This window comes from Microtus oregoni, unplaced genomic scaffold (genome assembly GCF_018167655.1).
Source record: "Microtus oregoni isolate MIOR12 unplaced genomic scaffold, Mior012 000041F_ref0000270, whole genome shotgun sequence".
NCBI lineage: Eukaryota > Metazoa > Chordata > Mammalia > Rodentia > Cricetidae > Microtus > Microtus oregoni.
The window spans coordinates 18,846,627-18,860,421 of NW_024543208.1; the positions used below are offsets into that span (position 1 = coordinate 18,846,627).

At 40.6% G+C, this 13,795-nt stretch overlaps 1 protein-coding gene across 40 annotated transcripts in view; it reads right to left on the reverse strand.

The window, feature by feature from the left end:
• Positions 1-13,795, reverse strand: part of Sorbs2 (sorbin and SH3 domain containing 2) — a 318,492-nt gene that overhangs the window by 76,109 nt on the left and 228,588 nt on the right. For all 40 annotated transcript variants that reach the window (XM_041632398.1, XM_041632399.1, XM_041632416.1 and 37 more), the window contains 2 exons: positions 5,430-5,568; positions 1,509-1,681 (listed from right to left, as the gene is read on the reverse strand). In XM_041632398.1, coding sequence (XP_041488332.1) covers positions 1,509-1,681; positions 5,430-5,568 — 312 coding nt within the window. The remainder of the gene's footprint in view (positions 1-1,508; positions 1,682-5,429; positions 5,569-13,795) is intronic.

Below are 13,795 nucleotides of genomic sequence, written 5' to 3' on the forward strand. Positions count from 1 at the left end.
ATGGATCACATTAAATGTCCACTTTTACATATCATTTACTAACTTAAAAACACATCCGAAGGTTTTAGATAGAATCAGACAGCATCTGTAACTGCATAGAAAGCAATGATCTCTTAGCCCTTAGACACAGTATACTGAAAACCTAACAGGCATAATCCATGACACCGTTCCTGTCTGAGTCACTATCCCCTCATCACCACGGCAAAATTCAAATTTAGTCATTTTGAGTCAGAAATTCTGAAAGGAAACAAACGTCCAAACACTGCCATCAGAAACATACAACTGTCATTAAATGGAGCCGATTAGTCACAAGCCCTGGGATTTTTCCTGTCACTTAAATATGGCCATCATCATTCCGATACAGATTTTGCCAGCTTTATTAGTCACATTCAACATCCTTAACCATCTGAGAAGTCTCAATCCCAAGCGTATGCTATACAGATATACTTCTTTTTGGCTTCAGCTACAATACTGAAGCCAAGAATAATCAATTCTGAACTCATGTCTGTATATAAAACATGATCACTGCAAACTCATAAACAGCTCGTACTTCATCTTTCACCATTTTCAAATGTTTCCTGTCTCACCGTTGCGTCTGTCCTGATAGCCTTCCCATTCTTTTGCTAGGTCCCTTACTGTCCCTGGCTCCCGGGTTTCCGTTCGGGAGACGCTGTCTTGGCAGCATCTCAGCCCTTTATGTGGGCACCCAGGCAACTTCTATGCAGCTGGCGCTCCCTCCTCTCAGCCCCACCAAGTTCACCTGCAGAGACGCCGTGGCTCTCATCCTGGCTTCCCAGGTCTTCCTTCGCTGCTACCACAGACCTCTTCTTGCAATGGACGTGGTCAGCACACAGCTGCCTGCCTAGGCTCTGCTGCTGCGGAACGTTGCCAGAAAGGGCTGCCCCGGCACACTGAGTAACGCTTTGGCAGAGTTTAAAGACTAAAAAAAAAAATGCCCTCAACACTTCGACTTATCATCCAGGGAGCTTGCAGCAGGCTCGGCAGAGGAGGGCATGCAAATGTTCCTTTTTTTCCCCCACAGACAGTGTTTCCTTCCCGTGATATTACCTCCCTTCCCTCCAAAAATCTCACCTCTCAAGTCCCAGTTGACAGTTCCCCCATCCCCTGGCGTGAACTCACATCCATTTCGAGAAACCAGTCGCTTGTCTTTTTACAGTGCATGTGGGAATTGGATGCTGTGAAAGGACCTACTCACTTCGCCCCTTTCCCTTTTTCTCTCTAGGCTCACCTCTCCTTGATAGAAAGTTAAAAGCGGAGTGTTGCTATTTAACAAAACCCACAGTTTCATGATTTCCAATTCAAACGGGAAACAAGATTGCGTAGTTGTCGTCCCTTGGCAGTTTTCTCCCTCTGCCACACAGCCTGGCATTCATGGGAGCTCCGATGGCTCAGAAGACAACCGTCATGCTATAAGGCCCCAGGAATGCATGACAGCATGCACAATCCACCCTTTGTGGAGTTCATGGGCAGACCCTGGCATGGCTTACCGTTCTAATGGCTGTGGGGATGCCGGACTCGTCCACGGGGCCGATCCCTGGGTAATGTGGGGCTTTGATAACCGTCACTCTCTTCTCTTCCTCTGAGGATCTGTAGAGTGGGATAGAGCCTCCCATGGTGCCGTCCAGAGACTGGGCATGCTGGGAATAGGTCTCTGCAGAATCTGTGGAGGAAACACAGTGACAGGGAGCACCCAGATGCACACACAGACTACAAATTAATGGTGGCTCTTGTACATTGATGGCCACCCACAATAAACCCCACAGCTATAGATAGCTCTTTGCCTTTTAACATATTTACGCCATCTCATTCAGAAGTGGGTATCACATCCACATATGGGATGACGACCTCACCATTTTACAAAGAAGGGTAAGAGGAAGAGGATCAGCTGAATGATGTGGACAGCCATGTTGGGGGACACTGAGCTTGCTCCATCTCACCTTCCTTGCAGTCCTCTTGGATGGATAGGATGGTGGGGGGAGCAAGAATCACCCTTATAAATGCCCTTAGGTCGTTACTCACATATGACTCTTGTGAAGCTGCTGACTGCCGTATGAGGAAGGAACCAGAGGTAACTTTTGAGAAGCAATAGGCTTATTGAGCCAAAGAATGATTCCATAAAAAGAAATTGAAAATAAAACTTAGGTTTTTTTTTCTTTTTTTGATCTAGACATACACTAGCAAGTGAAAGCTTATGGATAAACAAGTGCTTGTGAGTGATTACAATTTATTGAATTTATTTAATAATGTTTATTTAATATTGTTGGCTTTAGAAAAATACCTATGTCATGGTTTTTTATCCTTTGAGACTGACAATTGTCCTAAGGATTTAAGTTACATGAGGCTTAATAAATTTCCATCTACATGTTAATATTATGAATGCCTGGAATACTCTCAGAGGTAACTGAGAACATATATATGACCTAGTCTACTCATTCTAAGTTAAAAATATAGTTTTGAAAAAAAAGAACGTTATTGGTGGGCACAAAATGCAGTAGTGATGTGACTTCCTACTGTTTTGAACTTTCAGAACTTGGTGAACAGAAATGAGTCTTCATTTAGGCTCTGTGTGACCTGCTTTAGCTGGACTGTTTTTGAGTTCTTCTCTGTGGGAAGCTGAATAATTCTTATGTTTCAGGATAGCATTTGCTGATTATATTTATATATTCAAATATATATGTGTGGAGTTCATTTTCAAACATATATATGCTTTACAATATTTCTATCATGTATAGATAGCATAATTAACTTTATATCATAAATATGAATGTGTTTTCCAGGCAGAACAAGTAAAGCATCAAAAGAAGCATTTTAAGGCTGAGTCATTTTCACATGGGTATTTAGTGTTATGCTCTCTCTAGTCTGATAGCCATTATATCGTTATAACTGCTATAATTACGACCATTTTCAATTTAGTTTGCAACAGAAAAGCTTTTCAAGGCACTTTTGAATTGATTGGATGTGTCTAGGAACAGAAGTGCCTCATGGTGTCATTGGTTGGTCACATAGATCCCATCTCCCCAAGGTGTTCTAAACGAATCACAGTGCATCACTTCACGCTGGTTGACTTTCTATTTTAATTCCTCAAAGGCCTTGATGAGATAGCCACAGTGCTGGGATTTTTGTCAGCAGCCAGACTCTTCTGAACACCCAGAATGTGCCCTGGTCCAAGCCTAAGAAACAGTATCAAGTCAGTCTTCACGTATAGTTCAGATGACCACACAAACACGCAGCTTGCGTGATGAAAGTGAAGTCTCTCTGTATTTCTCTTCTGTGGCCCATAGACTGTTACGTTTGCGATTTTTTGGCTTTGACTAAAGCTGAAGTTCACCTAGGGCAGAGCGGACTTGTAAATTCCACTCACCTCATTGCCTTGGCCAATTGGAAGTTGTTCAATGTTTATACAGGAAATTTCTCTCAATGTTAAACAGCTTATGTGTAAAATCTACTCACTGGTTAGGTCTAAAGTCAAAGCCCGTCTATACTTGAGCATTTAAATTTTTTTATTTGGTAGACTGGGGGAAACTGGGGGAAGCAATGGGATAAAGAGTCACATTTAATGATTATTTAGGAATGGCTGAAATAATTTAGAAAGTTTCATTTTCATGTAAAATAATGCCTAATTGCACCACAAAATCTTGAAATAGTGGAGCCTCTTATAAAACTGAGCTACAGACCAGTTGTCAAAGAGAGGAATTTGGCACAAGCAAGCTTCTCTTTCTCACAGTCTGAAAGGAGATCATTACAAGCTTCAGAAATGGCTCCCTGGAGCAGCATTAGAAGAGGCCCAAGTAGATCGAGACTTCTTTAATGAGTCCCATGACTATCTTTAAAACCTTAGTGAAGTTTTGTTGACCATGGAAGCTGAGGTCTACCAAGAGTGGGCTTGAAATCGACATGAAGTGTTCTTTAGTAAGCCTGTGGTATCATATTTGTTCAGTTCAGAGTCAATGTGGGATGTGGAAAGGGACTGCTGCCAACTACAGAATGGTGTACGGGTCTGTGTTCTAGATTTTTATCTCTGTTGCTGATCTGTAGTATTTGCAAGATGGTCCCTCTCTTTTTGAGAGGTTCATGTAGGTGTATACTCTCCTGAGCATCCTTTCTGCTCTGTTCTTCTGAAAACTTTCTAGGTTCTCAAGGTCATGGAAATGGTTTTCATCCTACCATCACGCAATGGTTCAGTTTGGTAAGACTTTTCAAACAAGGTTTGGAATTTTTACATTGAATTTTTAGCAACTAAGAAATAGTTGCTACATTATTTTTAAACTATGCTAATTTATTTTGCTACATAAGAATGTTTCTATCTTTATGTAGCTCAAACTTTTTCCAGGAAGCTCTAAAGAGTTTACAAGACCCACAAAATTATACGCTTAAAGTTTTGAAATGAACTTTTATATGTTCATTGTTTATATATAAACATGTATAAAATCTACTTACAGGTTAGATCTAAAGTCAAGGCCAGTTTATGCTTGAGTATTTATATATTTTATTTGGTAGACTGGGGAAAACTGTGTCCACTACAGCAAGCAATGGGACAAAGAGTCACACTCAATGGTTTAGGAAGTAATCATTTTTGTTGCAGGAGGAGTATAGCAAAAAAATTTCACTTAGATTTATATATTTTATGCTTATGTGTATGTATGTACACCACGTGTGTGCTTGGTGTCCTCAGAGGTCAGAAGAGGGTGTCAGATCCCTTGGAACTAGAGTCACGGAAGGTTGCAAACCATCATTTGGGTGTTGGGAATGGAGACTGGGTTTTCTAGGAGAGCAACAAGTGACCTTAACCACTGGGCCACCCCCTCAGAACCAAGGGCCTTGTCTTGGCTAAACTTTAAATCTCTAAATGATTAAGAACTTATCTCTATAAACTGTAGGATCTTTACTGAAGGGAGTTCTCCTTCACTTCCCCCTGCCTCAGTGCTGACTGATAGCCTTCGAACCTCAGTTTGGCAGTTTATGACAGTGTGATCTAGGACCTCACTGTGTGACTGTAACCTATCCCCTTTTACACTGTTTTAATTGTTAAACAATTTTCTATAGCCATAACTAAAGAAGATTCTAGAATGAACATTCTTTCCACAAAGGAGCAAGCCACCTCAATAGAAAAGTGTTTTCTGGGTCTAAGAAGCTCCCTTATCTCTTAGGTATTTTCCTGGTCTTTCTACCCCTTCACTTAAATACCAACTGGAAATAGCGTTCTCCAGGATTAGCTACAGATGGAATTGCCACAAGTACCTCTTTTCTACAATGTGTTCCCTTCTTTCTGTTCTAATTCCTCCCAACTTAGGCTCACCAGTGGGTGATATTGGTCACTCGTTCCTCAGTTTTGTTACCTTACATTTTTCTCTTGTGATATATAGTTGTCACGTTAAAGCTGGCGTGGAGATCATGGTTACAGTACTTACCAAGCGATCTGCCATGCTGCATGATAAGGCTGGAGTTGAGCGAGGCTGGAAGGGAGTACGCGGAAGGGGAGAATGGCCTTTGATAGTAACTGACTGGACTCACAGCACCGCCAGAGTTGCCATTGATGGTTATCTGGCTCTGAGAAAAGCACATGGACCCCGTTATAGCACACGGTCCCCTGTGAACGTCACTCCATTAAACGACAGCAAGAATTTCCAACTCCAGGACAGTCATCAACGTCAAGGCTTTTACTTGTTTTGAGAACTGATGTCAGAGGGACAAAGTACTTGGCTGTTTTCCGTTTTCTCCATCCTATTCTTTTTTTTTTTTTTTTTTTTTTTTTTTTGGTTTTTCAAGACAGGGTTTCTCTGTGGCTTTGGAGCTCGTCCTGGAACTAGCTCAGTAGACCAGGCTGGTCTCGAACTCACAGAGATCCGCCTGCCTCTTCTCCATCCTATTCTTCACGAGTCATTCTTTTATGTTGTAAGAGGGCATCTGAAGTGGTTAGGAAAAGGGAGAGCAGCCAGGCAGCAGGCACACCACTCTGATTTTAAGGGTGCCACCAACAGGGGTCACTGCCAAATGAGGAGGATAACTGAGCTCTCACAACCAGGACTTGAGCAGTCACAATTCCCTGGCATCCTTCTGGATGGCGGATTTGAGATGAATGCTCTCTGACAGGAGGAGGGGGCTGATTCACAACTCAGTCAGAACGTTCTCTAATGAATTAATGTTTCCAAAACAAGGTAACTAACTAACACAGAAGGCAAGTGTTCGGGTTTATGAGTCATGAAATGAGCTATTCTAGCAGTCACGTACCTGGTAGACCATTGTAAAGATGTCAAAACACTGGCTTCTCCTTGCTTCAACTTTACTTAGCATTCTATTCTGATCTCCTAATACACTGAGTTACTTGTTTACATCTGAATATTTTCTATTTCTAATGCTACCCGACACTTCTCATTGAGACAGTCACACATGGTGCTTCTCTTGTGGTTGTTAAGACATGCAACTTGGCATTGATGACCTAGCAGAGAGTCACAGGACACAGGCTGGGACTGAATTCCACCAGCTTAGATCAGAGACGTCCAGGTCAGAGCTACTCTGCAGAACATACCACTGAGAATTATGCAAACTGAATAATGCATGCAAGTGAGTTAAAACATTAGTTAGGATATTTAGTTCAAAGAACATTATAGATGAGTAATATAAACATAGGTAGGCACAGACAAAGAGACTCATAACTTACAGACTCTTCTACTTTTTTTTTTTTTTTTGATTTTTCGAGACAGGGTTTCTCCGTAGCTTTTGGTTCCTGTCCTGGAACTAGCTCTTGTAGACCAGGCTGGCCTCGAACTCACAGAGATCCGCCTGCCTCTGCCTCCCGAGTGCTGGGATTAAAGGCGTGCGCCACCACCGCCCGGCTCTTCTACTTTTTTTAAACAAAATAAATATCAACTACATAAGTATGCAACACAACAGGTGAGGAGTGTATATGTATAACCTCACTCTGAGATGGTTATGCTTTCAAACGATCCAGACAAAAGCCAATTTACTTGAAAGTCATATCACCTAAGCCCTAAAATCAATAAATATTCAATTATAAGGGCGGCACTAAATATAAGCTATTAGAAAAATTCTCTTATTTTCTAAGCAGCCCCATGTTAAGGACCTTTTAAACCAGACATTTAGGCAAGTGTAGAACACAGGAAGGACTTTTACATAACTCTGCTAAGCAAGCTACAAATATTTTTTGTCTCTTTTTCTAAATCATCTTTGATGTGTTACGATAATGAATGTAAAAAAAAACAGAATAATTCTTATTAAAAACTAAGGTTTCTATAACAGCTGAGTATCCCTTATCCAAATTCTTAGGGACAGAAGTCTTTCAGACTTCACACAGCTTTGGATATGGGGTGCTCATATATACACATGACATATCTTTTATGGGATGTATGGATCTCAAGTCTAAATATGAAATTTATTTTAATAGACAATTTATACATATAGTCTGAAGGTAATTTTATTAAAAAAACTGCAGTGCCCTTGAAGCTTTTTTATTTCTATATTTTCTATATACGGGTACTTTGTCTGCATGTATGTCTGCACACCAGAAGAGGGCATTGGATCCTATCATAAGTGGTTGTGAGCTTCCATGTAGGTGCTGGGAACTGAATGCAGACCCTCTAAGAGCCAGTGCTCTGAATCAGTGAACTATTTCTCCGGTCTCTAAGTAAAAAAATTTTTTTAATCACACATGAAGTCAGATATGGAATTTTTTAACTTACAATGTCATGTCAACACTTAAAATGTTTCAAATTTTAAAAAATGATAGAATTTGGATATTTGGATTAGGACTATCAAACCTATATAATACTAAGAAAATATGAATTACTGTGATGGCTGCCAAAGCACCAATTAGAGAGATAAGGACAAACCATTGAAAGCAGATTTACTTTTTTGATCATAGTAAGTTAATAATTCTCCATAATAGCCCTGGAGAGTTCATGTGCAATAAACTGATAATTGGCCTAGCTTCAGTTATAGACACCTCTGATGGCATACAGACACAAGATTATATATATATGTATATGTATATATATATACATATATAAAATCATGTCATGTCATGCCATGACAGTATCTAGAAACTATGTAGCACAACTGTATTTTCCCTTTGACAGAACCCATCAAGAGTTTATGAGGGCAACAATTTCAGACAGTCTCTCCCTCTCTGCTCAAATTGGCAGATGCTCAAAGCTGTACATCCTTCGATGGACATCATAGTCTCTTCATTGACTGAGGAGCTCCGTAATAAGAATGACCAGCATCTTAGCCACTCGTTAACCACTGACTAGTGACCGCTGAATGAAATTATAGACATGGCCATGATAGCGCATATATATATGAGAACTATCTCTATAGTGCATTAATGAAAGACAAATTGTTGAGATATTAAAGAAAAATACTTTCATAAATTTCAAAACTGGGATGGCTCAGGGAAAATATCTCAAAACAACTTCAAGCTATATTTCTATAAGATGGGCTAAGACTGTTTATGTCTTCCACTCCCATAGTGACAGAAGAGAGCTCACTGGAGGTGACAGTCATCAAAAGAGCAGAAAAAGCCATTAGAGCTATACGGTCAGAATCACTCACGGGAGAAAGATAGTGCATAAACTATTATTAACCCTGGACACAGCGATGTGTCTTAGAGAATGCGTTATCTTCCAGGTAAGTTACAATATTTGAAACATTGTGGACTTTATAATTTAACCTCAATAATCTACTTATTTATATTTCTGATATAGTGCCTTAGAAATAAACCACTTTATAGCACAGAAAAACAGTAAATCAGAAGCAGACCATTTTAGAGTTACCATAAATAGTACCTATGTGTAAGAAGGGGAATATCAGTAAAACTTTTAGAACCAAATGGCCTTAGTGAGGAGGACTCAATAGTTTTCCCTAACAGATGGTAGAGAGTTGGTTTGCTAATCAACACCTATGCAAATAAAAATGCTCAGCCACGAAACACGGATAACAAACAAGTACAGGCCTTTAAAAAAATGGTGGAGGCAAAGGAAGGAAGAATAATTACATGAGTGGCAACAGGGGTTGCTAAGGTGACGCCATCTGTCACAGCAGTTCTCTGATCCCCGGTTGGGAAAGGTGTCTCCAAGCAATCAGGGGTGTTAGAGTCGCCCAGCTGTAATTAAGCTAGAATGATAGAATGGCCGTGGAGGACTCACTCTCAGACTGGGAGGAGTGCTCGCTCAGGGAAGAGTCTGTCCCGGGAGAGCATGTGGCATGGTTGTGCATAAGGATGTTTATACAAACAAGTTGAGAGGCCCTGGGTTGGAGGCAGACAGGAAGGCTCCACACCATCAGGTGACGGGGGGCTGGAGCTACTGCCTTGTTAAAATTGGGCTGGTGGAAAACAGTCACAGACAGGCATGAGGAGGAGGCATCGGGCGTGCTCTCTGTGTGTGTCTGAAGCATTTACCCCCAACACATTGGCAGTTGACTGCTGAATTTTAAGCTGAGTTTGAGGGAAAAGAATCAGGAGGGGAAGGGTAAATCACTTAAAATAAGAGTATCTGTTTTACATAGTGACAGAGGAGGTGAATTATTGGATTAATGTGCAAACACGAAGGAAATACATTTACATGGATTAGGTTTCGAGCACACAGTATGGGAGAAAGTATGGAGGCGTGAAGAACATGGATCTGGGGCATTTGGGGAAATGCAGCGTAAGCGTGGATAAGGATGAGAAAGCCTTGACAGGATGCAACTTCCTCCTTTGCAGTGTTCAGGTTCTGTCCTAATGACAGCAAAATGATATCGAGCTGCCTGTTGCTTGGCTGAATATGTCTTTCAAGAAAAATCTTGGAGCCCAGTTCTTCCTATTGCTCTCCACTGTCAAAATAGTCCCCCAATATAAATCTATTTGTTTTATTTTTTTTTTCGGACTTACTATTTAAGTTGATCAAACTAAAACCAACTCAATGAAAAAAGGGGTTTCTGTTCACTTTCTACTTACCAAATGCTCAGAGGTTTCACTACGAAATACAAAAAAAAGTAGTACTTTTAAAATGCCAGCCGTTAGCAGTGGTGCTGATGTGCAAAAAGAAAACCAAACTCAGTCACTAACAGTGGTTAGAGTCAACCTGGGTTAGTTGGAGCTACTGTTGGCATTGAGTCATAGAAAGAAGAAAGAAACTGAAGGGAAAAGAAAAGGTTTAAGAACTCTGAGCCTACACGAAACCCAAGAGTTTGAACACCAGGAAGGAACCAACGGATCAAGGAGAAAAAAGAAACATACCAAAGGTTTCTGTTGGCATCTGCTATATCCCTGATGACATCAGATGTGATGCTGCGCATCCAACTCAATGAATGGACCAGTCAAACTCATTTCCCTTCTTACCTAGAGGACATTTACTTTTCTTTCTTTTGCTGTGTGGAGTGTCTGAGGTATATAAGATGGCTAGGAATATTATGCAATACTAGCACAGAGATAATGGAATGACCAGGCCTATATAAACTCTTAGATACTGCCTAGTAAAGATTTTAATGGCGCACATTGCTATTTATGGCCAACCATAATTTTCCAGATATCTGATGTCATGCAACCTGTCGGTCTTATTAAAGCCATATTTTTCTATCACTTTTAATTAAATACTGAAAAGTCTACTATTCTAAAACGTTGGGTCATAGATCACTTAGGAATTTGCTGAAAGCTATTGGTTCTAAGAAAAATACACTCATTCATAACACATAAAGTTTTACATAAACTCTAAGGGGCTCATGGATATGCTGAAGTACATCCTTCACTGAACCAAATTAAGAAAAATCTAAGGAGGGATTGGAAGACAAAGCTTTTCATCCTAGCTTTACTTAAGCTTAATCACACTGTTTGAGCAGATCCATTTTAAATGTGGCTTTTAAAGTTGTGCATGTTCTTTTTAAAAATCTCAAGATCTAACTGCTAGAAATCTTAGTTACCATGACTTAAATTTCAATAGCTATGCATCCTCTATATTAGTTGATGTTAACATTTATAATATAATTTATAATATGATGTTATACAATTATAAATTTTATTGGAGATTAAGTATGATATAAAACTATAACCATTTTTTATTTAATACATTAAATATTTCTTCAGGTCTGAATGGAATTCAGTCTCAAGCAGTCTTTGGAAAGTGCCAACAAAAACTGCTTAATTCAAACCAGTTCCCCTAGGACAGTTTCAATATATCATGATTGTTTCAGTTCTGCCTCCCTGCCAAGTAACATTCCACGTTAAATAAGGGAAACCACCAAAAGTCCTTAAGTTGTCCATTCAGATACAACTGACTTCCTTTAAGATTAGAAAGGCTTTGACTCTCATTGAGTTGACTTGCTCATGTCTTTTTCATCCTGACATCAAAAGCTGAAGTATGTTCTCCTGCATATGGTCATGGAATCTCATCATGACTGTTCTTATGCACTCTCATACATGGGATGTTTTTCATACAGTATTTATTCTTCCAAAATGAATGACCACAGAAAACGGAACTATTGTCATTCTTTACTGCCTTCTGTCATATTCACAATTTGTGTCTTTATAGGTGTGTGCATGTGTTTGTGTACAGCACCCTCACAGCCTACAGGCAACTCAACAGGTGGGACAAGGTCAATTGCACTGAGCCTCTTCCAGGCAGCTTGCCTGGTTTCTGTGCCTTCCATGTGGTCCAGCTTGCCTGAGAGCTTGTCATTGCAGCTTGGATAGCTCAGCCTCTTCTACAAGGCAGCTTAGCTTGTTTGAGAGTGACTCAGTAGTATTTACTGCTTATATAATCTTTGGGGAGGGTGGGACCTAGAGAAACTGGTTGGTTTTAGGAACTTCCTGGTGTTACTTGGAGGTTTTTTTTTTTTTTTGTTCTGTTTTAGTGACTTGCCCCTGTAGGATAAAGTGTTTCACCTTCCTTTGGCATCCTGTTGTCTTACCTGCCTGTAAACACTGTCATAAAATATCCTATATGTCATATCCTTTTCAGTACCTACACCCTAAGGGGTTTCCCTCCATGATAGAAGGTTTTAATTTTGGAGGAAACTGGTACACAACATCATCTCTGATATGTCTCCCTGGAGGAAAGCACGAGAAGAGAACCAAAGACATGTGTAAAAGAGGGAAGTAAACACTTTCACATTCTGGATAGCATGTAGTAGGATAAAATAGCCTCAGACGAGAATGGTTTTCCCACTATCTACTGTATGCACTGACAGGCAGACAACTTCAGAAAGATTGGTCAAATTGCTTCGCGTCTTCTTGTGTCCAGAACCATGTAGAGTGAATCCGTTCAAATACTGCTTGATAGTCACTCAAGTTTTTAAGAGTCTAAGTTGCCATTTATGTTCCCTAAGCACTAAGGGAGGAACTAGGGACACCACCTCACAGCTGCCTGCTCTTCATCAAGGAAGGGCGCGCTTAAGCCTTAACATACTCAAGAATACCTTAAGTTATTCAAAGTAAGACTGAGCCTCTTAGTTCAGATGAAGCCAATCCAGAACACTAGGAAGACTCAAGGATGTCAAGGGTGAGAACATCAAGGTTGCAGCTCTGTAGCGACTTAACCAGGAGGCTGGATGAAGGGTGGCTGGGCAGTGGGAAAAGCTGTGATGGTAGGAAAACGCTATAAATCTAATCTGCACTGAGAATGTGCAGATCTGGCAGGTGTTAAATAGCAGGGACTGTGGCATAATTTCCCATCTGAGAAGCTGTCACAGCCTAAGAACACTGCCGAGGCAGGAGTGTGAGAGTAATATGAAAGGAAAAACAGAGGAAGGAGATCTATAGCGACCTGAGCAAGCTAGTTGGCCTCAGTTTCCTTTGATGTCAATTACAAACATTAACACAACTCATCTCCTGCAGCGAAGAGTAAGATGTTAAGGATAGATAGACATCATGGAGCCTGGTGGGCTGTCACGGCTGTTCAAAGGCATTGGTGTGAAAATGGTAGGTGCTTAGAAGGCACAGTAAAGCTTTCCACAAAGCCAGGCCTGGAATGGGGGAGGGGAGCAGACAATTATGCAAAAGTTGTCAGACAGAGGTAGGAAAAAGTCACCTCTTTTGCCCCCTGGGACAAACATGTAGAATTTAAAGAAGGCAGATTGTGACTCCATCAAGGAAATGCTTCTGATAATAGATCTCAGGATTCCTTAAGCTCTAGATTGCTACCTTATAAACTTAATGGAGCATTCATATTGTTCAACTCTAAACATAAAAATAACAAACACACAAAGACATTACAGGCTATTGACTGGCCATACAACAAAAGGCATTAATGATCTGGGTTGGCCGAGGTGGGGATGGTGCAGAAAGTGTGCTCTGGAGTTCGGTGTCCTATCATCTAATGTGGCTGACATTTATGCACTACACTGTGTCCTAGTTAGGGCTTCCATCACTCTGATGAAACACCACAGCCAAAAGCAACTTGGGGAGAAAAGGTTTATTTTATCTTAGCCTGTACTCTACCATCCAGAGAAGTCAGGACAGGAATTCCAGATAAGAATCTGGATACAGGAGCTGATGTGGAGGCCATGGAAGGTGTCACTTACTGGCTTGTTGCTCTCTTTTTTGCAAAGTTTGCTTTTTTACAGCATCCCAGGGATGGTACCACTCACAGGGAGCTAGGAACTCCCCCATCAATCTTCAGTCAAGGAATTGCACCACAGGCTTGCCCACAAGCCATTCTGGTGGGGGCATTTTCTCAATTGAGGTTTCCTCTTCCAAAATGACTGTAGCTTGTGTCAAGTTGTCATAAAACTAGCCATTATATTCTGCCTTCCTTAATTCCTACATATCGATCTTATGGAGAAA